General features: G+C 40.6%; 1 protein-coding gene across 1 annotated transcript in view; it reads left to right on the forward strand.

Moving 5' to 3' along the window:
- The window catches only part of zmp:0000001236 (mastermind-like protein 2), a 36,042-nt gene extending 10,929 nt beyond the window's left edge, over nucleotides 1-25,113 (forward strand). Inside the window, exons 2-5 of the mRNA XM_054598266.1 lie at nucleotides 16,086-17,297; nucleotides 23,145-23,309; nucleotides 23,431-23,539; nucleotides 23,638-25,113. Coding sequence (XP_054454241.1) covers nucleotides 16,086-17,297; nucleotides 23,145-23,309; nucleotides 23,431-23,539; nucleotides 23,638-24,476 — 2,325 coding nt within the window. The 3' untranslated portion in view covers nucleotides 24,477-25,113. The remainder of the gene's footprint in view (nucleotides 1-16,085; nucleotides 17,298-23,144; nucleotides 23,310-23,430; nucleotides 23,540-23,637) is intronic.
- Nucleotides 25,114-26,997: the final 1,884 nt, after the last annotated feature.

Here is a 26,997-nt window from a genome sequence, read left to right on the forward strand (position 1 = left end):
AGCATTTGAATTGGAATCAAACTAACATACTTGCTCATGTTTGTGTATTATACAATATTAGATTGGTTCAGTATTGCCAGCTTGATAGAGATTCAGGCTTCTTTTTAGACAGCTGCCTAGCTAAATCATTGCCGTGAAGTGTGGTGGGAGGAGCGTTGTGGATGGTACTACTGCCTCGCCCTGCCTTGTGGAGCTGCCAACACATTTAAACAATATATAATTAGTTTTGGCTTCAGTGTAGAATTTTATGGATTTTTATATATACAGTATATATATTTATTTTTTTTACGTGTAGGATCTTACTTTCATAGTTTTGGCCATGGCTTCTACTGTTGTTTTTGAGAATGTTGTACTATCATAGATAATTGCTGATATCTGGGAAGGTTGAACATTGCTAGAAAGGAGTCAGACTGGGAAAGAAATACGAGTGTTCAGACTGACGGACTGTATTCAGAGGAAAAAACAAAGGAAAATTCTGTTACCCAAACTGTCAGTCGTAAACATCCATCACAGTTAAACTGTGCCCTACCGTTCTTGTGTTAGTCGTGTGCACACACAGTTTTCCAATGCAATCAGGGATTATTAATAACATTAGGGGTGCGTTCACTTTTGGCTTTACCTCCATATGTCTGATCATTTCACCACTCATTTATTTGACTGACTACGTTGTGGTGATGCTTTTGTAATCCCAGATGAGTACAATATTCATTCATTCATTCATTTTTCCGTAATCGCTTATCCTGTTCAGGGTTGCGGGGGGGCTGGAGCCGATCCCAGCTGACATTGGGCGAAGGCAGGGTTCACCCTGGACAGGTCGCCAGACTATAACAGGGCTGACACATAGAGACAGACAACCATTCACGCTCACATCCACACCTACGGGCAATTAAGAGTCTTCAATTAACCTAAGCTGCATGTCTTTGGACTGTGGGAGGAAGCCGGAGAACCCGGAGAGAACCCACGCTGACACGGGGAGAACATGCAAACTCCACACAGAAGGCAGTCTTGCCCGGGAATTGAACCTAGGCCCCTCTTGCTGTGAGGCGACAGGGCTAGCTTGAGTACAATATTATTGAAGCTAATTTGTTATAAGAAATACTAACTGGAATAAACTGGAATTTCCTCTTAATGGTTGCAATTTCAGAGGTTCCCCCAACCTTCTGAGTAAAAAAAGCTCAGGCAATTTTCTACATCTTTTGTCATTTTGGGGCGGTAAGATTGTCAGATATGATGTAACAAAATAATTGCTGCCTAAAAAGTATTGGTATCGGCCTTCAAAATCCCACAGCTGTCAAATCCTAATTCAAATGTTTAAGACCTCTAGACCAGCCTGTCTAGAGCATCAGATCCGGGTCTAGGGGAGGAACATAGATGGTCTTGTTTCTTGCCTCAGCCCTGCCAATAAGGCTGGGAAGTGGCAGCTGGAATGTTTGTGTTAGTGCTCTGCTGTGGTGAGGTGTCACGGTGCTGAGTTATGCTCTGGCGCCTGCTCTCTCTCTCTCTCCACCTTACCTAGAGGCACACAGACACTGCTGTTGAATCCACAGCACACGGGAGGTGAAACCAGGGGACGATCTCTGGTCTTTATCTGCTTTTTCGAATCATCTACTGTGTGGATTTAACATAAGGCAGTCCTACAGTGACAGAGGGGCTGCATGTTTGCTGGATATTTTAGAGCAATTTCAGCCTATATTTATTCTGGCATACATTGGAGAGATATCTGCTTACTGATTTGATAATTCTGTTTTGCATTAAACAGTAATGCTATTTGTTCTAATATCAAACAACTTGTACAGTAGTTAAAGGTGCTTTTTGAATACATTTTTACCTGCAGATGTCATAGTGCAGGATTTTTAATGGCCAACAACAGCAGCCCCCCTAATTCAAAGAGGCCAACAGCTCAAAAATTTGATGAAGCGTGCATAATGTTTTACAATGTCAACGCTATGTTATCTTTGCATGACAAGTGGGATAAATCTGTTTTCCTACCGTGAAAGGATTACGTGAATGGGTAATGAGCAGAAACATGGAGTCTCACACTGACTCTGTAGCAGACAGTAACGCCTGGATGATAAATGAGGGAAAATGTTTGACTTCAAAGTTTTAGTTTAAGTTGTTCCTTAATGCCAGCCAAATTGTTTAAGATGTGTAAACGTAGCTGTAACCATCGTCTTGACTTCATCCTGTTTGATTTGCCTAACATTTGTGGCAGCTCGGAGCCTGTGATCCTGAGGTGTTGTACTGGATTACATTACAGGATACATGTTTTTCTCTGGTTATTTAGTGTATTTTAAGCTTCAAGGGAAATAACCATATTAATAAAGGGAAGTTCAGGGAGGTGATTCCTATCTCTGTAAGGGTTTTCATATTCACCTTCTTCCTCTCCGTAAAAAGGCCTCTTTACGCTCTCACGGTATTATATTAAGTGTTCTTAATTCTCTTTAATTGTTGTTTTTGACTCTTTTGTTTAAAAAAAAAATTCTCCTCTCTCAATAAGTACAAAGTATGTTTAATCCATCTGCTAAAGCCAGGTGGTGAATGTTGCCTCCAGAAGATGAGAATGAGTCTTAAAGCAATTAAGGAGGTGAATCCTATAACTACACGGGAGCTGCTTTTAAGTGTCCTTGTGGAGTGAATCCAAATAGGGCACAATATTTTAAATACGCATTTAGAATATAACACCCAAATGTAGCAAAGTTAGTACTTAAGACTAGATCTTGTGTGTAGTCTGCTGGTCGACCTTTAACCCAGATAATGAGTGGTCTACACCAAAATGGACTTTGATTAAACGTATGCTTGCTAAGTGGACCCTTAAATCAAACTTGCCCCTTATCACACTGTATCTGGCACAAGGAGGGGAGGTTTGTGTCAGGTGAAGTGGTGCCTCCCAATGATCATAAATCAATGAATTATTCAACTCTTCTCCATCCATCAATCACTGTATCAGCTGAGATACATAAAAATCATTTAATCACCCTCTGTAAGTACATAGCCAGAGGGAATGTAATATCTGTAATAGGGCCCCTTTACATTTATTTGGGCCGACTTGTTCTTTTTGAATTCATGGCAAATGATCATTAACAAGTAAAGGCTCATTCTCCTGCCCCTCTGCTTGCAGAGAAAAAACTGTGATGCTGCATTCTTTTCATAGCTGTTAGTGAGAAAGTGGGGTTATTATGTGTGCGTATGCATGATAACAAGAGGGAGAAAGCGAGTGAAGAGAACATTCCTTTCTCACTCCCACTCTCCACCACCACACCCCCATTGCTACTCACTGCCACCCCACCCCCAGTTTCCTTCCTGTGCTTTTTTTAGTCTATTGGATGTTTTTCCTACATCCGGCAACAAAGCCAGCCTTTTTATGCCATAACCTATGCTGTTCTGTGGTTCTGCTACACAAAGGCATGGTCAAATGTGATACATTAATCGAAGCCCACTCAGTTACCTAACTCCACGTCCATGTTCACTTCCCTTGACAGATTGCTTAGGTAGTTGGATCGGGTGTGTCCATGAAAAGCAAAATGAGTTTCTATCATGTACTGTAGAATATTTTTTGAACACAGTGTCCTTTAACAATGAAATAAAATGAATGAGTTATATATTGGTTGTCAAAAATTTGAACATCAGCCTTAGCACTTAATTGGGATTTTGCTATTTATCATGACATCTTCTAGTTGAATTATTTTGTTTAAAAGATATCAAACATAAACATAAAAGTGCTTCTAGGTATGGACATAATATGCTAAGTATATCACTTTTTCCAATTTTAGTCGATAACCCACTCATGGAAGTGGCTGTAACTCACAAACTCATTGCATTCAGCAGGCTGCAGATTGGGTAGTGCTTGGGTGTGTAGGAAGGAAAGGGATGGGAATAGCAGGAGCGGTTTAGACAAAGATGTGCAAATATAAAACCTTCAGAATAATTGGCTTTGTTTAGTTAAAGGTGTCCTGTCAACAGTTTTACAAACTGTTTTACTAATTTATTTTTGGACCGCAGGGGATTTTTGTGTTGCAGAGCCATGGTCAGCCACGGGGGACAAATTGGCAGCAAGGCTGAGTGAATCATCGTATCCAGCGCTCCTTCATTATGTTGCCACTTACATGCAAACGGCAGTTTTAACACATGCACCACCTAGAGGTGAGTGTTAGGGCTGCAGGTTTTCTGTTTGGCAGATCGATGCCACTGGTTTGACTCAAACTGCAGTGCTTAATCTGCACGTCTTAAACTGGTCTTGTGACCCTGCAATGAGGTAATAAGCATGGTTTCTTGTGTTTAACATCAATAAAACCATTTGTCCTTGTTTCAGTAAAATATCGGCGATGCATTATTTGTTGACCAAAGATTTTTTTAATATGGTTATTTATTTATGTGGTCTTTTTAAATATTCATTTAAATGGAACACTGACTTAGAGAATATACAGTATTTAAATATATTTAGCCAAAAACTCTTTTCAATAGTCAGTACATTATACAAGAACAACTTTTCAAAGCACTGAATGAAAAACTGACACTTACTGTTTATCAGCGTTTGTCCTCATTGTCATTCCCAGTGAATTAATTCCCTTGGTGAGAGGGAATTTTCCCCTCTATTATGCTGCCTTGGCTGAGTTTGAATCACCAAGCTCATCTGTTTTGCCTGAAGTAGTCAAAGCGAGGGGGAAAAAAACAGCTGTCTAGTCAGTGAACGGACGCCTTGCCAGTTGAGCTGTGAAATCTACACAAGCAAGCAGGATAATCTCTTCCACCTAGACCAAATATCATAATTTACTGTGATGGAAATGCAGATAGTTTCATTTCTGCAACCTTGACTTAATAGGGAGTGATTTTGTGTGACAGCAGCATTATGTATAACGTAATAATCCCAAAACACTCGCATTGACACTAAAGGTAGATGTTTCGTTTTGTTAGAACAGATACAGCATACTAAGATAACTTTGTACAACGCTGCATTTTATACTGAAATAATGCACTTGTAAATGTTACTTGTTAATGTACAAAATGTTCAGATTTGCTCAGCCTCTGGTAACGACATTATGTTAGTTAGGGATCTTGAACACTGGAAGTAAGAGATTGATTAACTTCTATTTCCACTTCCCAATCCAATTTCTCCAACGTGTACCATTGCTGCAGTCTGCCAGTTTAACTTTCACGACAGCCCCTGTCCGGTTAGGTTATGTTGTCCCACAGACCGGGCAGATGGAGCATGACTTGATTCTGTGTTTCCCTCTTTAGCAGATGTTGACAATAGCCACCTGGATGTGAGTCCATCATCTGAGCCATTTTTCTTTGCTGTGTTTTGAGCGTTCACTGTCCATTAAGTTGTGTCATACCAAGCAAACATAATTAAATTATGAAGAACTTGGATTAGTCAGTGGCTGTTGTATTTGGAAACTACTGACAAGTGAACACTGACATGTTCAACATCAAGAACAGTTTGACTATTTCCAAGCAACAGATTAGATGTTTACTTGACCAGATGCCACTGCAGGTACAGAGGACCTGCTTTTAATTGCTATGACCTATTTTTGGACGAGTTATGATGCTTAAGGGATTCTTTCTTTCCACAAGTGTCTTTATCAGCACAAATCCTCTTAATCAGGTTGAAATCCCAATGGTTGCTTAGTGTTCCCCTCAACTTTGAATGAATGGCAATGAACTCATCATGGGAAAGTTGTTTTTTTCCACTCGACAGATTACCTGTGAGCTATGTCTCTCTCTCACCAGCTGCGACATGTAAAAAGACCTAAAGCGTTGAGTCACAAGGTCCACTAAGACACACACAAGAGCTGGCTGCAGGTAGAAACTTGCTCAGAGACATAGGCTGCTGCAACCTTCAACTCTCCCTGCCACTGTGAGAGCCAACGCTTGCCACGGCAGTGGTGAGCTCAGTAGCTGCAGGTCTCTATGGGATGGCAATTTAAGGCAACCCTTTGAATTAGCTGTCATTTTTCTATTCTATATGTGCAGGAGAATACACATTTAACCTTTTTTAAATGAAAGCTGCCCTTGTCAGCCCAAATTCCAAATTGGGACAGCAATAGAAAAGGCTCCAGTTGCCTTTTAAATAAAATACTAAAATGGTGCCCAGATGGTATCTCTCTGTGCACAGGAAGTGACAAACCAAAACTTAAAGTTGTTCGAATCCATTGTTGACCAAAAGGGGGCAGAACTGACAGAGTCTTATCATATTATCACCAAGTGACTAAACATTCAGCTGAAAAATATTAGCATCCACTTGGAGTCATTGCTCTGGCCAGAGTATAATTTTTGAAAGTCCAATTTTCACTATACTTTTAGCTCTGTTTTGGCCTCCACCTCCACAAAAAAAACTAGTCAACTTTGTCTGTCTGCTTGGTGTTGGGAATGTAGCGTACAGTTGGTTTATTATTTATTGTTAAACGGCTTCCTGTTTTTTGTAAATATAATGATTGTAAAAATGAATTCAATATATGCAGGTAGCAGACTGTATGATTCAATCCTAAATACCAAGAAATCATGAGACCATATTACCTCATACCAACATTTGGCCAGCAGTGTGCAAAGTTATCTAGTGCAGCTATTCATTAACTGCTCTCCATGATGATTCCTGTAGGTTTCATTTTTTGTGGTAGTCAAACTTGATCCTTTTTTCGCCATTCTCAACAAACCTGGAAACCAGTTGTTTTTTAGGCCACAACCCATAATCCAGGCCTACAGTTTTGAATTTAACTGAATTGTTTGTTTTTCGTGATAATGATATCTTACTAATATCTAACGTATATCAGTATCATGTGATGTTTTGTTTTTTGTCCTTCTGGGAAATGTCAGGCTGATGATACATTTTTAGAGGTCACATATTTTCTGCACCATGATCCCCAATGCTCCCCCCACCACACACACTTTTTCCTTGGTTGGAGTCTGTGAGAGCTCTGCAGTGTTTTCTGTGTCCGTCTCTGCCAGCACCGGTCTACACAGACCTTATTTGGAATGTCAGCACTGATAGGAGTGGGAGTCAAACAAAGCTTCCCACTCATTTATTTTTTCTTCTTACTTTCTAGCTGCAGCAGTCCCTTTCCACACCGAACTAGCAGAGGATTCTTTCAGAGCATGAGTGCAGATTAGTGTGACTGCTCGCCTGTCTAATGCTTGTGTGTGTTATTTAAGTGAAAGCTGAGAGAGATGACAAAACTCAACAAGTATCCCCTTTTCAACTAGTGGATTTTTCCAAGCATTCTCCATTGAAGCGGTTTAAAACACTAAATGTGTTTCCCCCCTCTAAAAGCATGAGGCTTATCAAGACCTGGCTGAGTGAAGCAGCATTAGCACAGCATTAACCACTCAGCCCAGGTTTCCCACGGGATATAAAATGGATCCTTGTTTCACTGGGAAATCGCCACAGCAATGCTGCTAAAGAGCACTTTGCTGCAATCACACCAGATATTGACGCATATTGTTTCCTGATTTGGAACTGCAGGCACTGTGCTTAGAAGGGAGCATCAAGGAAATCATAACTGAAATAGCTCAGTGATAAAACAGCCTGTAAGTACCAAATATGGTACAATTAAAGATAATCTCATCAATAGCTGCTGCAGAGCCTAAACAATGCACACTAGTTGGATGCCTCGCATTATTTAGTGAAGCTAGTTGATGGTTTTACTTTCTAGTGGCCAGAGTTATGACTGGAATGGCTCAGGACTGTGTTGCTCAACCCAGCAGTGGCACTGTTGGCTCTCATCGTGCTGCAGCTGCATGCTGAAGAGCAGCCAGATGTTTGAGATGGTGAAATGAGCCTAGCGAGCAGGAAAAGGCTCTGCATGCCATAGGAATCGTCTTTGAAAACAGGAAGGGAACTTGTTCCCTGCTTATGGGCCTTTTCCTGTGGCATGACCGGAGGCAGGCCTTGTGTTTGACGGTTGCTGGGAAAAAGGTACTTGTGGTTGTATGGCAAAAGCCTTTTAAGGGTACAAACATTTCCGGAGAGCTTCAGACCTGTTTTAACAAGGGTTTTGTTTTCAGAGGAGCCAGAATCAGATTTTCTACTATCTTATGTTGCCTATTTGTTTCACCTCTGTAGTTCTAACATTTATTTGTGAAATGTGATATAGACAAAAAAAAACATAATGTGTTAACCAATGTCATATAGCTCCAGGCTGCCTAAAGACCCATGATTCAGTGCTGTTACTATCCTGGTTTACCTTCTCTAATGTAATGAATAACTAATCCTTACATCCAGGATTGTTAATTTAAGGAGTTTGTTTCATTTTTGCTCACTCACAGTGACCTCTGGTGTCTGCAGGGAATGTCAATTTCTAATCCTCAAGCCTTTACTGCTAAACATGCTTTAATGTTCTGATTTGTTAGCCTTCCCACACCCTCAACTTTCCCAGCCTGAAAATAGTTTACCCCCTGCCTCTTACATTTAAGTGGACATAGTGCCTATACAGTATACCAATTTTCAAGAAACATGTCATCATGGTAGATGCGTCATGTCCTTTAATTTTTGGTGTGCAGGGTTCAGCACTGCAGATGTGGATGGGAACAGTTAGGAGCTGATAGAGGGTGTTTCCAGCTCATAGGGTGTTTAAGCCTGTGTTACCACTAAATTAGACCCTACAATAGCAGCTTAGCCTACATGCAGTTGGAAGGCATGAGATGTATCTGGGACTAGCTCTGCGCTTGTGAAATGGCGTGACATCTTCCTGTCCATCGCCATTCCCTCTCTTACAAAGACTAGGTGAAGACAGAGGTGGTAGTCGCCTTTAATAGGGAAAAAAATATGCTGTGACTAAAGATCAGGATGTGGCAGTTAAATCAAATTTGCTCAGTGGCCAGGGAATTTGAACACATCCTGCAGTTTCCCACATTAAATCATTTATCGAAGGTATCCCTTTTCCTCTGGAAGCTGCAGCAGTGCGCGCTGCATGGGATGCTCCTGAGTGTGGGAGCCCTCAGTCCCCCTCAGTAAATGTCTCTGTGGTTAAGAATGACATGTAGATGAGAGGCGACAGCAGTGTCAGGAGCTCTGTGAGCCACATGGCCATGGGTGATGTGATGTGACGGCTTGTCACTGCAATGTTGGTGACCTGTGGTACGTCTGCAGTGGCGTGGCCTCGCTGGTGCTGCGGTGATGCCTTGACAGAGTCGGCCTGCCTGCCCCCTCCCACACAACAAACACACCCCATATTTGTTCCCAGGATCACTTCACTGCTTCACTGCCATCCCTGGAATCTGTCTGCCAGGAACCACAGCTCTTGAACTCTTCCTGACACAAGAATATACTCAATGCATATTATGTACAATTAATTGGCCATTCAACCTACCTGAGCATGTCAAGAATAATTTGATGGAATACATTTGTTAAAAAAATCAGCTTGACTAATGATTCAGCTTTACATACCTTGTCCACTCACTCTCCCTTCAGGCTTCTCATCATTGTAATGGGTGTGCAGTGATTGGTGACTGCAGAGATAGCAGCATTACTTGTCACCTTTTTGTTACAGGGCTCCACATATTTTCTTCTGTGGTCAGTGCATATTTTCGGAGCTGCCTCCTTTAGCCGCGGGGATATCACATTAAACTCATCTGCTTGATTTTGAACAAAAGACATGCCAAAGCAAGAAGTGACTGGAATGCTGGCTTTTAATCTCTGAATTTGGATAATGGAGAGCCGATATTTGAATGGGAAGTGTCTCCAACAGGATCTTTTTGTGTGCAAGCTGCCTCTTATTAAAATAGCAAGTTTCTCCATGGAATGTTGGAGCTGAGCTACATTAACTGGCAGAAAAAATTGGCCTTCAGTAAACATAATGGATGATTTCTCTTCAAAGGAGCTCTTATCATCTCTTCCCATTTCCCAGAGGCTGCCACAAAGCTGCCTCTCTCTCTTTTTTTTTTTTTTTTTTTTCCTGCTGCCGCTGCTGCTCATCTTTCTCTCTTGCCTGCTCTCTGGAGGGCAGCCTCAATCTAATACAACTGTGTCAGGAAGTGTGGGGATGCAAAGTGCTGATGAGCCAAAAGTAGCCCACCTCTGCAGTGCGCTGCTTCGTCCCAACACGCGCCAGCCTGATTAGGGAAGCACACCATGAACCTATACGCACATCCCTGTGCAACCTTATGGCACATGCCCTATAGAAACAGACTACATATGTTTCTTTTGTTATGGGAATATGATGTTTACAAGGGTTAAATAAAAAAAACATGATAGCTAATATGTGTAAAAAAGGATCAAGCCTACCAATGTTACCTTTTTGTCAGCCAAAACATACTGAACATTTTTTTAATTTATTGCTATAAGTAGCTGCCAAGCTTTCAAAGCAGCAGCTCTTGTCTGCTACAGTGTAAACCTTAGATAGATTTCAGTATTTCCTGCTGGTTCGTCCTAAAACGTTTTTTTGTCCGTTTGTCAGCCGAATTACGAAAAAACTAGCCTGTTTTCATGAAACTTGGTGTAAGGGTGTGGCATGGGCCAAGGAAAAACCTATTCAATTTGGGAGTGGACCAGAATTACTGGGCGCATATACAAATTATTCATTCATCACTTTTGTTAACACTGAGAGATAGGCCATAGCCTACACAGAGGTCTGCGATCTCCGAGTGACCTTCTAGTTTATATATAAGTTCAGTTATAATTGCTTGTTGCTGCCCCAAAAAGTTTTGTCATTTTCTTTATTCTTAGTGCAATGCAAATATTTTCTTTAAATTGAGTCTTTGTGAGGCTTAAAGCCAAAAAAAGCTTAAAGTTTAGCTTAAACTCCAAATAAAAATGCTTAATTGTCAGTATTGTGAAACATTTTTTTTCCTGTTGGCGTCATCTAATCGTGGTTATTCTGTAACTTTTTTGTTATATCATTGTGTCAAATACATTGTTCACACCTTGCGGTTACCTGACATTTGCTGATTAAAAAACAAGCCATGACTTGGTAACAAACAAGACTGAAAAAAGAGAACTGGTTACAGGAAAGATAAAGCAGCCTCCCCTGACCTGATTTGACTGAAACTATAAATTGAAAGATAAAGCAGCCTCAGCTTCCTTACCTTCGTTTTAAATAATTAAACTTTTCAAGTTACCAAGGATGTTTTATTCAATTTCTCTAGATATAGTATAATGACTTACAGCTTTAGGCAGCAAGTAAACCCTATAATTAAACCGAGCACTCCACACTTTCTCAGCATTCTGCAAGCAGATAGCTGAATTTTGTATGACATTGGCACTGGTCTGAGGGCTCTTGTTTCTTATCTGGCAATAAAAGAGCTGAAATCCCCTCTTGCAACAGTATGCAACCTGCAGAACCGCATAAATATTATGTCTCCCTAGGAACACAATAGTGGTATTTATTCCTTTATTTTGGGACTGTTTTTTCCATGTCAAATGCCGAGAGGGAGGTTTTTAACTCTCACAGGAGCGGATTGCAACATGTTTCAGTACACTGGTGAATAGATTAAAGGCTGGAAAGCTCTATCTTTTGTTGAGCCATGCCCTCATGCTCAAACACAAAACCTTCGAACACTCGCAAACCTATACCCTTCAAGCATGCGTGGCTCTGAGGGCTGTGCCAATGGACTGACAGATGGCACCAGGAGGCCCGGTGTTGCGTCCCTGTGAAGGCTCACCCGGAGCCCCATCCACAGCGCTTAGCATCACCACACTGCTCAGCTTGACACACGGGCTACCAGCCCTCCAGCTCCCAGGAATAGATAGCTTTTGCTGACATGGCCAAGGTCAGGCTCCTCACTGCCACAGTCAAAGGGCATCAATTATCAGAATCGAAAATGTCATGCTCAAAAATGAAATCCATGTTTGATTCGCTAAAATTATGGTCTGGGTAATTGCAACTAATTTAACTAAAGAAGGTAGTTTAGATTGGTTCCACAAAGTACATTGTGTTTTTTCCTGTTTACTGGAGCTGTGAGAAGTTTAGATGAAAGGCTTTCCAACTTCTAGAAAGCAAATTCAGTTGTTGGCGTTAAATTTTGCAATAAAATCCTTGAATGAACACTCTGCTTGCTACTAATCCAGACGTTGACAGTGGGTGAATAACATTGTGCAAACAAAGAAAATGGATTTAAGCAGTTATTCTTTCATCCCTAAGATGATCAGTATGTAATGCTTACGTTTGAGCCTCTCGTGCAGCAGGAGTCACTTTCAAAGTGATTCAGAGCTTCTAAGCTCATTAAATGTTAATCAAAAAATCTATTTCCAGATCACAAGGAGATCTGTCATGAGGATTTCAGGCCAGCTAGGAGGCCACTGCTTCTGAGTGCTGAGTGAACAGGATGGTCCTTACATTTGTTGGAAATGGGAAAAAGTGTGTCTGAGCTTAGACATATATATTTTTTTACCCAAATGAACGACGCACTCACGACGGTGATCCAACCTTGACAAAATCTCGGCTACACTTCAGTTTTGAATTTGATCTAAGAACTTCTCTTGATTGGAGGCACATAGGCAGTAGTTAGGCAACCCGGGCTGTCTCACAATGGCTTTTTTCGCAACGCATCCACCGTCCTTTCCATTATTCATGATGTGTTTTCTCAGACAGTGCCTTGAACCATGAGGAGTACTGCTGTCTGTCTTCTCCAGAAAGAGCCCTCTGGAACGAGAGAAAGTGTGCATGAGCTGCACACACTAGAGGGCCTGTTTTCATCTGCATTTGGAGAAAAACAGATGTCCGGTAGGCTATAGAGAGACACAATGTTTAATAGTCTGGATTTCGGTGAAGATGGCAGAAGGGAGCTTGTGAATGAGACCTACTGTGGAGGAACTTATGGAACATCTCCAAGTTAAAATGGTCTCTGTATTAACTTTGCATCATACAGCCAGTCATTACATCATCTGACAAGATTTTTCTCTCTCTAGTCTATGCTAAGAACTTTTCTTCTGAGGTTTACTTTTGTGGCAAAGTATATCTAACTTCAAAAATAGTAGTTGCTTTTCTTTTGCAGGCATTGCATTTTCCACGTAAACTCTGATGCACACAAGCCTAATATTATTTAAATACATACATAAAAAAGTGCATATAGGCAAATACTGAATTGCATGCAACGCACAGGACCATACTAACTTTTTTTGACAATTAATTAAAATATTGTGCATTTTACATTATTAGTTATGAATGAACTCCATTGTTACTATTCATTGCAGCAGTTCAGAACTAAAGACCTTGACTTAGGCAATACATAACATTAAACTATTTGTCATCTGTAGTTTGTTAAAATTCAGTTGCTGCCCTGTTATATAAAAGCTACAAATGTCACATGTCAAACAAGAACGTTTTAATGCAAGAATTTACTAAACTTATGGGAATCTTTTCACAACATGTGTCTTTGATTATTGTTTGACTACTGAGTTTAAAAATATTTTATATGTTTTCAAAGAGCTTTGAAACTGGGTTCTGCCTCCAGCTGCAGGAGTACAGTCACAACATAAAATTGTCCAAAAATAAAGGAAACAAACCGGTAACATTCACTCCAGCTCTCTCTTTGTCTAAAGCCTAAAGAGATGGGCTTTTCTTTTGTGTTCATACTGGTTGTTGTCATCGGTCTCAAGCAAGTTTTAAAGGGAAAATTTGCCACCTTGTTTTGTGGCTGTCCAATCAGTGTTGACCGTAAATGTAATCCACTTAGGAAATAAATTCCCCAGTGTGTGCTATATTGACAGAAAAAGCAGATCTCTCTTGATGTGGGGCGTCTTGTTGTTGGCTCTCACTCCTCCTTCAGAGGCAGACCATTAAATAAAAAACAATACGATGACAATTGTCTTTTCCAGCTTTTCTTCGGGTTCCTGAAAAATGTCTCCAGCACACCTTTGTCCCAGTGAGGAGGAAAACTTTTATGTTCGCTCTGTCTGGGTTGTCGCCGGCCACATCATCCAACAAAAACTGCCCACGCTAACATTCATTACAGCTGAAAGATTCTGTTTCTGTTTGCATCTGAGGGGAATTCAGTGTTTGCTCACGGCACCTCAGATTCTGGAGGGTCCCGGCTGGCCATATCCTCCCCGCAGCTACTGCAGCCTGAAGCGGCCCCTCTCCAGCTAAATACAGCTGAATACGGCTGAATATTAGAGTCGGCCAAAACAATCTACACTGTCAAATCTAAACTGAAAAAAATCTGCATCCATATCATCCTCTGCAACCATATTTTGGAATGCCATTTTCCTTAGTGACAAAGTGACATGAACAAGGAAGTATTTGAGCGGCATTGCGCCCCACTGCTATCAAAGCTGAAGTAGCGCTCTTCAGTTCTTTTTCCTTCCAAAGTGCGTTACTGGGATTCAGAAGAACAACAGATTTTGCAGCTGTGCCCCAGACACACTGAGAATGTCAGTAACAACTGCAGTCCTTTTTCACACTATATAACTCTGATAGTTTAAAATCTGCAAGATTTTCACATTAAGTCTTTGCAAGTTGATTTTCCTACTGTACTTAATGAAAACTCAATGGTAAATTAAATCTCAATGGTAACTTGAACCAATCTATTTGCAATCATACTTAACATTAGTGCAGAACATTTTCCAAAGCATAACTGTGTCTACTTCTGAGCTAAATGCAAAGCACTGGCATGATCCTCTGAATAGAATTGATCATTTCAATGCCCCCTCTCAGCACACATTGCAGTCATCAACACAATCATCATCATCCATCCACATTCATTCAATATGTTTTAAACGCTAATTAGCTTTATTAAAGTAGGCTTTGTAGGTCACAGACATATTTGTGCCTTCATTTAAATGTGAAGTTGCATCTCTGAACAATTGTTGAGAGCATTAGCGGAGGTAATAAAGACACCGAGTAGAAATGTAGTGAAACTGCAGGATCACTCACAACCCTCAGGCTATGAATCATCTTAATGTAATGTGTGCCAGCAGGTGGAGATGACTCAAATTTGTTCCCACAGTGAAATAAGCAACACACTGATACTCCTCTCCTGTGTTCAGGTTGGCGAACAACCCAAGCCGTTTCGTTTCCATGCAGGCACAGCATGAAAAGATGGTCAGATAATCAGTCATTTTTATGTGTATACAACAGTGCGCATGAGATTGCCAGTAGATAGACAATTTCTTACTCAGTGAATTAGTGTTAATGACTCATAAACTCGTGAAGGAAATAATTCCATTGTTTTTTTGGACATAACAATATCTGCTTCTGAAAATATACATATTTAATTGTGCTATATTTACTATGATAACATGCACATTTTGTAAGGGATCTTAATGCTTCAGTTTTATGGCGATGTTACTGAGTGGTTTGAGTTGTGAGTCATGGCTATACAGTATGTGCTTATTACCTTAAATAAAGACATGGGGGTAGGACAAAAGGAAGTCAGATATCTGCACCAGCATGTTAAGCAGAATCTCAGCCACAAAGGAGAAACTCTATCTAAGGAAGCACAATGGAAGAAAATATAATGTATGCAAATGAGGGAAACAAAGACTCCATTCTTCTCTTTGCAGTCTGTCGACTGTATCAGATCCTTAGCTATCTTCTCAGCCCATCCACTGCACTGCAACTGCATTATATCAAACCATTTTGCCTCATTGATGCATTGCAAGTGTTTAAATAAAACTGTTTATGAAATGTATGTGTTATCTGAATGTATCTTCTTTATTTCACAAAGTGATGTGACTGGGTGATTTATGTCAGAATAAAGCATTTGAGATGTCATCGCTTTCGTAAAATCAAAAGTTATTCTACTGAATTGAAAATAATAGAAGTCTATTAATAAAAGTAATCTTCCTAAGTTTCACAAGCTGGTCAAGTGTGCAGCATCTATAGGCCTTGGAGCAAATTGTGTAATTAAAGTAACTGACATGGTGATACTTTGAGCATGGATGTAAAAAATGTTAATGTACCCAAACTCAGAACTATCACCATGATTTAAATTGGCTCACAAGACTGCTTTTGAATCAAGTGAAATAATTAAAGTCTTGTTAAGAAAATTATTTTTTTGTGGGTTACTCTTCAGACTGCATTGCCACGGAGGTCTTTAAAAAAAAAAAAAAAAACCTTACCCGGTTAACAATGAGAGCATGAAAGGAAGCAGAGGGGAAGGTAGCAAGTATTCTCTTAAATGTTTTTAAAACTCAATTCTGTTGTGTTTTTCAGCTTCAAGGATCATTGCGAAGGAAGATTGAGGGACATGCACCAGGACACGCACCAAAGCAGAATGGGCTCTCCTGTGGTTTCTCTGGATCAGACTTTAAACGGATGCGTGTGGATACCGGTGGTCTTGGACATGGGGCCTGCAACCACAACTTAACCCAGTCTCATTCTCTGCAAGGGACCTCAACCATGGGCATGCAGAGGAAGAATTACATGATGCCCCATGGGGTGGGCTCAGACATATTCAACATGACCCTGAAAGAAATGAAAAAAGAGCCCATTGAGGTCCAGTCTTGTGGCCAGTCAAATGCAGAGATGATTTTTGACTTCAAAGATGAAGGTGGTGGTCAGATCGACCCAGATCTCCAGGATCTTTTTGATGAGCTGACAAAGACCGTGCCCACGCTGAATGATCTGGAGTTTGAGAAGATGCTGAAGCAGGATGATACATTCGGTTTGGATCTAGGTCGGCCCAGCTCAGCAGGAGCAGCTGCCAGTCTGTGTTCCCCAATGGACAAGCCGATAAAGATGGAGCACTCCCCAGATTTTGGCCAGGTTCATTGTGGCTCGCCACAGCTTCGACCAGCCTCAGCAGGACCTTCTTTCACGTTGACCAGCACCTCTTCTACCAACACATCGCAGAAAGCTAACACTCAGGCAGGCCACCCCAGAGCCCTGCCCTGCTGGCCAGAAATATCCCACGCAGAGCAGCTGAAGCAGATGGCGGCAAACCAGCAGCAGCCGAGCTCTCTGCTCCATCACCACCACCAAACACCACCCGCAGGGTTGACCAACTGGCCTCCTACCATGAGCACCCACTCGTCCACAAGCGCCTTCCCCCAGGACAAGGTCTCTACCTCGGCCTCGCTTAGCCAGCAGAGGATTGGCTCTCAGAGTAAAGGGATCAACAACTGCCTCTTCAAGTCAAATGGCCACAATGGCTCCCACCACTTGGACATGAAGGGTCTCAGCACCAAGCCCACGTTACATTTCAGCCCCAAAGCACCCCATTCAGCCAGCCAGCCGATGCCTGTTATGGCAAGCTCGGTGAGCAAGACTTCAGCCCAGCAGCAACAGTTGCCTTTGACTGGCCAGAATCAACCACATTCAGCCCTCCACTTCCAGAACCAACAGATCTCCACATCAGGGGCTCTTTGCCTGCAACCCAAGCCGGTTCCTGCAGGGCTGCCATTCAAACTGTCGCAACAGCGTCAGGTAAGGACTCTTTCAAATATCTTCCCATAAGATTGCTATTAGGTGAACACCTTGTATCTCCAAATGTTTTGGGAACAAAACGGCCTTGGGCTTGGGCTTAGGCTGATGAGTAAGCAGTTTTTATCATATCAAAAGCATTTTTTTTACAACTGTAAAGGAGCATGGGAACCAACTATACTGTAAACACTGAAATCACCAAAATGTAGTAGCAAGGTCTTCAAGTGACCTATATCTACTTTCATGTACAACCCTGACTCCTACAAAATTCCGCTCCAATGCAGCGTAACTGCATTCCCAATTACGTCGCAAGGGAGATGTATTTTGCAGAATCACAGTTTTAGCGTGTAGTAAATTGAAACGAAACAAAACTACTTGGTTATGTTTAGGCAGCAAAAGTACTTTGTTAGGTTTAAAAAAATATTATGGTCGGACTTAGAATTTTATTTTTGTTATGTTATTTAAATTATGGATTACGGATAAATTAGAATAAGTGAATGTTGACTTGAACAGTGGCGTCCTGGGTAAAAATCCTGTGTATGTTTGACCCACCTTTCCAAGTCCCTACAGAGGTTATGATTAGAGATGTATTTGTAATAAATTAAAAAACAAACTTAATCCGGGAGAAGATACGTTTCCCTCAAAATATAATTTGCAGCGCAGTTTTGTTGTATGGAAAGGTATATTATCTTTTCAAGATGAGATAAGGCATTACTTTAGCTAATGGCAATAACCATAATCTATATATAGTGTCCCAAAGTGCTTTGACTTAAATGTACAATTTTGACTAATTACACATTTCTTTGACCCTTTTATTCAGAAGATGTTGAATGACTGGCTTGTGTATTTTCAGACACTTTATTTACAAACTAAATAATATAATTTCGTAAAATGAAGGCATAGTAACATTATGCACAACAGTCATGCTCACTCTCTTGTCTTCCTCATCAGTTTTCTTACATCAGCCATTCCTGCTGTCCAAAACGGCAACAATGCAATGCTGTTTGTTTTGGGACTTATTTCCATTGTTGTAGCTGCTTGACTGTGCCTTTGCTGTTTGCTTGAATATGTATTTCCCCTGAAAGTGTTTTGACGATGACACAGATTGCCAGAGCATGGTAGATTAACATGCAGGACTTCTAATTTCTCTGCTTGTCATGGTGGCTCCCCGTCAGGGCACAGATATGCACAGCGGGATTTGCTAATTGGAGGTTGTTGGCTACAAGGGACAAGTGGTGGAAAATGACAGTAATCTGCTTAGCCCGGTGCCGGAGGTTGAATCACTGATTTGTTATGATTGGGGAGATTTAGACCGTCCCCTCTTTCAATTTCGCTCTAACAGTATCTGTAGCTGTCTTTGTGTGAAATGATAATGCGAGCCACACAAGAGAGCTCTCACAACCTCTACAGATCAAGGGAAATGCTTGAGTGACTGGGAGAGGGTGGGAGGAGGGAGGGATTTTTCATGACATGGAAGTAAACAAGGTAGGCTAACAAATACATCATCAGTAATGGGTAAAACAGAACCAGTTTTACCACTATACTGTACCAGGGAGATATTTACACTTTAAACAGAACGTAATGCTGTCCATTTTCATTGGCTCTTTATACTTCCTTTAAAACATTTGCATTAACAGAAGCTTTCCATGAATTAGGGGGAAGACTTATCCAAATCCTTCACATTTGTGAATGATCTTGTTAAGTTAACTATTTTCTCTAAAAACCATACAGTACATTTATAAAGTTTGTTATCAAAAGTAAAAGTGCTTGTTGTGTCAAAATCAGCATTATTATTAGTTTTGGTGTCAGCATTTGTGATGATCAGTAAAAATATCTTTGTGGTTCTAAACATCAATTTAGGACATTTACAATTTAAATTCTAAGCAGTAAAAGACAAATTACAGTTTTGAGAAATGAGGAGACGAGGCTGGAAGTCAAATTATGAGAAAACCTTAAAAAGATTTTGATAAATTATGTAAAAAGTCTGGATCTCCTGAAAGTAGAAGCCCAGTCACCTTTGGTCTTAAAAATGCTGAGGACATGCGGCTGTGCTCAAGTTCATAGCGGGTAAGGCTTGGTGAGAAAACTTTCCCAAGGACACTGTATTTTAATGTGCAGTTTGTTTGAACAAATAATATATGCAAACATGATGCGAGGACTATGATTGCAGAGTAATTGTGAAGAAGAAACAAGAACCACCTTATAGTTTTAGAACAAGTGTTCTGGCTGATGATGGTGTTTGTCTTTTGCAGTCAGCATGGAAAGGGTTAAACGTCTGGCTAATGAGGAGGGGACAACTCACAGAGGAGAAAAGAGTGGAGTCTCTTCCCACAGTGAATTTAATTAGTAATGCCAGAGAAATAAAGGTCCTGAAAGAGTGCCTTGATCCCCTGCGTAACACCAGCAACTAGCAGTGGGCTTCCTCCCACTGAGTGAGGCTGAGGACCTTTTTTTTTTTTTTTTTTTTTTTTTTTTTTTTTAAACAGCCAGAGATGTGAGCTTCGATGCTTGTTTGAAGCTTCTTGCAGTTTAATAATCGGTTGCTGAGTCAAACATGTCAAAATTCAAATCCACCACTCTGCAACTCCCCAGCTATGAGGTCACACACACAAGAAAAAGGATGAATACAATCTCTGGCAGCTTACAGTAGAGGACACTAATGCATTATGAAACTTGAGTTACTGTGGTCGGCTCGCAATGCCATTCCAAGGACAAAGTTTAGCTAGTCACATCAGTATTGTAGCTGTGTTGTGTAGTTAAGCTAAAAAGATGTATTCATGACGGTGTAAATAGTGAAATGTAAGACATTCCTGGTATAGTGACAGTTACTACAGGTCTTTGTTATTTATTATGTATGAAATAAAATGTATCTATTTTTGCAAGGCAGAAAGCTTATTGGTTTACGCCCCAAATTTTTTTTTAATCGGTATGACATTTTCTGGTATCTTAATGCAATACTTGCCTTCCATACAGGTGCAGAAAGTACTTTTTCAAAGGAATATTTTAACTAAAAGCATTTTCTAGCATACACTGAGGTGTGTTTGAGCTATTCACCCCTCTCTTCATTTATTTTGTGATATTATTTTTTTCTAGATTCATACATTTCATTTTAGCTATTTAGTTTTAAAATTCAGGTGCTGAACCTGAACAAGTCAAGATGTAAAACAAGCTTGAACTTTGTGTATATTTGACTTTAAATCTCTTTATAGTGGTACCCTAATGTATGATTTTATGTTTAATTATATAAAATGTATATTTAGGTTAACATTTACAACATTTAGCAGACAATTTAGTCAAGACTGACTTGTACTTCTGCTCAGCATAACACGGCACTGTTAGAGCAAGTGAAGACAGAAACTTGGCAGCAATTTCATCATCCTAGTGATTAGCTTCAGCTAATACAGATTCTAATTTAAATACTACACAGCAGCTTGTACTTTGCTTTCTTTAGAATAGTGCTCTCTTTACTTGGAATGTGGAACCCCAAATGACAACTGCAACTTAAAGGAATACTACACCTACAAAAGGAAACATTTGTATATCTATTGTGTTCCCTTAAATTCTTGAAGAAAACTGTTTTCTCACATGCCTCCCTGGTTAACGGAGAATGAAAAAAAACCGGAGAAAAGTCTTGATGGATTGGAGTAAATGGGGGCCGCTTTTAACAACAGCAAAGCTATGTACAAACATCCGTTTACAAACTCTCACATAACTTTTGCAGGATAATCCGACTCATTTACTCAGTTGTGGCCTCAGTTCTTCTCAAACAAATGCATTTTCGTTGGGACGGCCTGAGCAAGTGTGAGACAGTTTTTTGCAGTGTATTTTTAAAGTTTTATCGAAAGACGCATGTTCTTGTGAAGTAGTTAGTTTACGACTGGATGAACGAGACTTGGATTATACTGCACGAGTTGTGTAAGAATTGTGCATTTGTTAAACGCAGCCCCCATTTATTTCATCAAGCGTTGGGGTGAGTAATTGATATACAAATTGTCATTTTGCAGATATAGTAGTATTCCTTTTAAGATAAAGGTTCTGCATGCAGTAAATAATGACTCCTCAGCTTTTGTTGGTGATCTTGTGGCACCACATCCCTCAGTAAGGATAAGAGAGGGGCCACGGGGGTTGAGCCTGCCAGGTCACTCTGGCAGTGCTGTGAAGGGAGTACTTGTTTCCTGGGAAAGGGAGCCGCGGCCAAGTCCAGATGCCGAGGCGCTCCCCAGGGACAGCGTCCTGAGTCCAGACTGGAGGAAGTGCAGTGTGAGAGCCGGCAAGGCTGGGCCTGGATCACTGTCAGCTGCCTGCACTGCCGCAGGATGGGAGACTAAATCACTCCGCTCCTTCTCTGAGGCCTGAGCCACATGTGGTATTCATTAACAACAAGCTTGTGAAGAATGAGAGGGGGGGAAAAAAACATGGAAAACAGCTTTATGACACATCAGGATGACGGAGAGGATTACTCAGTTGTACATGCTCAAACACCCCTCATTGGGTTTTTTTCTTAAAACAAAGAAGGAATAAGCCCTATCTAGTGTATCTCTGCATGGAAAATGTATGTGATGGTCACAATTTCTCACATTCTCGATAACTGGATACAATGAATCAAAGCCAGAGACTGCTTTCTAGCGTAACAGGAGAAACCACTGTTTTGATGTTTTAGACCCTGTGTAACTTCATTGCCATGCTTGGTTTGCTGTGTGGGTTGAACTCGGCAAGAAGGTGAATATTAGCTCATGTGAAATGGCTTGTGACTCCTGAAGAGTTTCAACTTCCCTCATTTTCTAATCCTGTCTCGTTAGTTCTCCAAATTTCAGCCCCATTCATTATCATTCTCTCACATTCACACACTTCCCTCATTTCTTTCTGTTTTTCTCTTTCTCTGGGACCACAAAGTCACCACCCTTGAGAGATACATCCTCTGCGAAGAAACTGTCCTCTAAGTAATGGATTCTGCTAAATGCACAGTTGGATTTCTAATCCATTTCACCCTGGGAAACATTTTAAGTCAACACAATGACCGACATTGTATACACAGCGTGTGTTGACTCGCATTTGGTGCACATTAACCTCCTTCATGACAAATGGTTGCATTTGGTTGAAGCTTGAGCTTAGTGAGAGTGTCCTTGTGTCCACAAGAAAGGTTTTACTTGGAGCGCTTGAATGGTCCGCACAGCTGCCTGAAAAGCTAAGAAAAATATGCATTACAAGTATGTATAACATCTCAAACAACTTGATGGGGAGAATTTATCTACAAAAGCGTACGTTCTGGACAAGACTTCAAACAAAAAGCTAGTTTGGCTATCTCAATTTCATTAGAGTGCTGCCGACTACAACATTTTAATCAATGTGATAGTGTCAGGATCCAAATTGGTTTCTAGTGGATGGAATACCTCTTTGCCAAACACAACATAGTGATCAGTTAGGGAGAGCTTATTAAATGGAGGTAGTCATGGTGCTGGCGCTAAACTCCCCATTGGCACACATTTCCTGCTGTCTCAGGGATTCTTTCCACTCTCTTTAGACACAATTATCAAGGGAGAAGCAGGCCTTGAGGAGGGCTCGCGCTCCCCCCTTCCAAAAAAAGCCTCTCTCCAAGTCTCCCTTTTTCATCTGCAGAGGGAGTAGCCTTGACCACATTCTGGAGGTTGAATAGCATCTTTGACCCAGATCTATGATGCCTTGTAGAGTTGTGCCCTCTAGTGGTCAAGTCATGTTATTGCATTGTTTTGGCTTTGTGTATGGCCCTTGACTCCGAACTCAAAGTATTCAGCTAAGAAAAATATGTATTTGAACATTAAGATGTTAACTGACACTAGTATTAAACCATCATATGTCTTGTTTTCTGCTTAGGGTGTTCCTCCTGGTCCGAGGCTGCCCACCAATGGAAACCTAGGAGTCATGTCAACCCAGTCGCAGCCACGAGTTCCAGCACCCATCAACCAGCAGAAGGGTCCAGCCAAAACCCAGGCCATGCAGAGACAGCTTAATCAACAACAGCACCCCATTAGCAATTCAGTAAGCTACTTCTTAAATCATACGGCTATTGCCAATTAATAAGCCGCTCAGCCTTTGTGAGAATTTGGTAGAGTTGATTAATCACTTTATCTGCATTCACAACTTTGTCTTTCCTATTTAGGACAAAGACAATGCACATGATCAGTTCAATCGTCATCTCACAAGACCGCCGCCTGATTACAAGCAGGCAAGAGGCATGGTGGGAGTTCAACAAGGAAACATCTTCACAGGTACTGTACAGTTCTGATTGGTCAAAAATGCTTTAAATGCTGAAGAGAAGATTTACCATACAATTACCATTGCAATCATTTTCTTGATATCTCTATAGGTCAAAATTCCTCCCAGTCTTCCAGCAATGGCCCTGAGAATGACATACAGTCCATGTCATGTCATCTCTCAAGTGGGTCTGGTTCTAAGATAAGTCCATCGGACCGCAGATTTGGTATTGCAACTGATTGTCGTCCGAGTTCGTGTATCGGCCAATTCCAGCAACATAACAATCCGAATCGAATTGGACTAAATCAAAATAAAGCTAGGTTCCTGGGTCCTAACACGCATGGAAATTCTTTTGGGATGAACAATGTAGCAGGTGTACAACACCCAAGAACGACAGCTGACATGCATTCCTCGGGGCTACCAGGACAGGGTCTAGGAGGCTTGATGAAAAATGTCAACATGGGCTGGGGCTCGGCCAACAAGCAAGTGACAACTGGACTCGGTGTTAGGCGGCTACCCAATCCACTACAGTCTCAGGGTGCGCAGATGGACATGCCAAACCTCCCATACCCACAGAGGATCATAGGCCCTCCCAACCAGGTAGCACCAGACATTGGGATGCTCCCTCTTAACCCTTCGATAAGAGACACAGGCCCAAGACCAAGCCAGCCAATGATGGGATCTCCATCAGCAGTGGGGAACCTGAACCAGGCCTCTCCTGAACAGAGGGTACCAGCAGGCCACTTTGCAGAGCCAAGTCCAAGCAATAGCAGCTACCAGAATAACCGGGCCAACAGACTGACCTTTGACTTCCTCCCCGAGGGAGATAACACAGTTCCAGGGATCAACACAGATTCAGACTTCATAGACTCTCTGCTCAAGTCTGGCTCTGGGAATGATGATTGGATGAAAGATATAAATTTGGATGAGATTCTGGGCAGCCACTCTTGAATTTGGGTCACAGATTGCTAAAGATCAACCCGCTGCTCAATGTATGGAGGTTATGGATGAAAGATGTAAGGAGAAACATTTGTAAATAATGTTAAAATGGAATTTTATAAACTCATATTATTTGTTATCCAACTATACTGTATGTTTTGTATTGTATTTACTGTGAAATGAATTTGTGTTCTGTCCTTAGTACTCTTCATATTTTATCCCTGGTGTATTGGCCAAGAAACTACTTTTCTTTTCTTTTTTTGCAGTCACTGTTTTTGTGGTCTGTTTGTCATACTCATGCTGTAGTGCTGTATAGGATAAAATACCAAATTCACACTGTGAAAAGAAGACATTGCTGTGTTGCTTTTCAAGTTCATGCTGATAATCCAAGTTAAGTTTCTAAATCTGCATCCACTATATAGCATGATATGGTATTTACTTTCAAAAGTTTTGCTACCATACACACAGAAAATCTTGCCACAACAAATGTTTTCTTACTTATTGTCCAAGCTTTTTCATCTGTGGTAGTTTTTGATGCAACTTAAGTAATGTAACCATTCTTTTTTTCATGTGGTATTTAATAATTATTGGGATAGTAATGTGACATTATGATACATGTAATTATTAAAATGTATTTCAATAAATGAATTAATAAAAAATGCTGTTTTGGGACCCTATTTAAACAATATAAAATGCATGGTGCAATTGCATTTTTGGTGTTTTTTTCCCAACTTTTTCTAGTTAAACGCTGGGCTAAAGTAAGGCGCAAGGGGCAAAAAAATTATTTTCAGTGTCTTAATTAGTCAAAGGTGTGTTTTGGGTATAATAAACCAATCAGAGTGTCATCTCCCATTCCATTTAGAAGTGAGTGGTGTTATGCAGTTAAAATATTGTTTTTAAAAGGCTAAACTAAACAAATATGGATTGAAGCTGAATATTTTGTCAGATAAAAACATGATGTGAATTATGGAAATGATATACATTTTGAGACCACATGAGCCAAACCAACCCTGCGCAGTCACCACAGTAATCTTATTCTACAAATAATAGTATACTAATAATATACAGCCTCCAACTGTGCAGTAATACCACCTTTACAGTTTCTTTCAGTTGCCAACTAACTAAAATGACACATTAAGCACAATTATTGAGACTGACACTTGGGAAGCAAAACCTCAGCTCAAGTCTTCTAAACTCTAAACACATTTTCTGCTTGGCACCCAATTTGTAACTCAACATTGCACTTCACCACACTGAACACATTTCTCTAAATAAGACACAGGAATTTGGCATTACTCTTCCAAAACACTGCCATTCAAAATGCCACATGGACTAACTGGCGAATACAAGTGCCATCTGGCCAAGCACCTTATTGCTTGTTAATCAGGGTTTTAGTACTTAAAAAAATACCCCAGGTGAGTACCTGTTCACAACAACAATGAAAACCTATAACATAGCAGCAAGAAGCCTGTTAGCAATTGAATCTACGTAATTGTAATTCATGTTTTCTTTTTCTGGCTCCATAAATGTTTTTGCTGTGTTTATGTACTATATTCTATTTAGAATCTGTTCTGTTATGATTTTTGCATTATGGGCAAGAGCATAATGCACTTCACTCTAACAATATCTGTAAAATGTCAATCCCAGACTATATCATTAGAAAATAAGTACAATTTAAAAAAAGTTGAAAGTGTTTTAGATTGAGCAGATTGGTGTGTAACTTGTTCACACTGAATCAGACTATGAACAATATGCGTTCCATACAGGCACAAAATTGGGTTTTTTATACATTTTTGTAAAGTTTAGAGGAAAGTTTTTAATTTATCGAAAGATTGGATTTGTTTTGTTACTTATGTTTGTGGTTGTGTGATTTGTGTGTAGTGTTTTGACAAAATGAGTCCAGAAACATCGTGCTTAAATAATCGTAAAAAACTGTAGAGCATGTATAGACTACAAGAAAGATGTGCAGCATTCAAATATTGGTTAAGAATGTAACTGTCAACAATATAAATTACCTGCAAACAGCAATGACAATTGTGCTGCACTTTGCACCGCCGTGCGATGTATCTGGCAAATTTTTGCTAAGAGACTACAACACCCCTGAGTATGATCTTTTGTCAGTTATACGCAGATGTTTTGCATTGGGGCTAATTGCAGGAATCGCTGTGCACCTAAGTGTGCCTTTATTCTGTTTGCCGGGAGTGCCTGAAGAATGTTGATGACCAAAAACGTGTTTAAAGAGAGCACAAGAAAAAGAAGTACATTTGTATCCACTTGTGATTGTCTTCCCAGCACATAAGCCTCCCAGCCAAGTGAGCATGCAGTTGAGACAACATGACAAAGACATATTGTTTGGTTTTAATTGCCAAAATCCCATGCCCCACCAAAACAGCACATCCTAGTAAAAATGCCAATCTTTGCATTTCAGTGATTACTGGAAAGTTGATTAACAGGGTCTTCCATACAAGTATGAGTATGCTATTTTGTCTGCCATGATGCAGGTAGTGTTGAGTCCAGCAGTTAAGTCTGCTAC

This window comes from Anoplopoma fimbria, chromosome 1 (assembly GCF_027596085.1).
Source record: "Anoplopoma fimbria isolate UVic2021 breed Golden Eagle Sablefish chromosome 1, Afim_UVic_2022, whole genome shotgun sequence".
NCBI classification, from domain to species: domain Eukaryota; kingdom Metazoa; phylum Chordata; class Actinopteri; order Perciformes; family Anoplopomatidae; genus Anoplopoma; species Anoplopoma fimbria.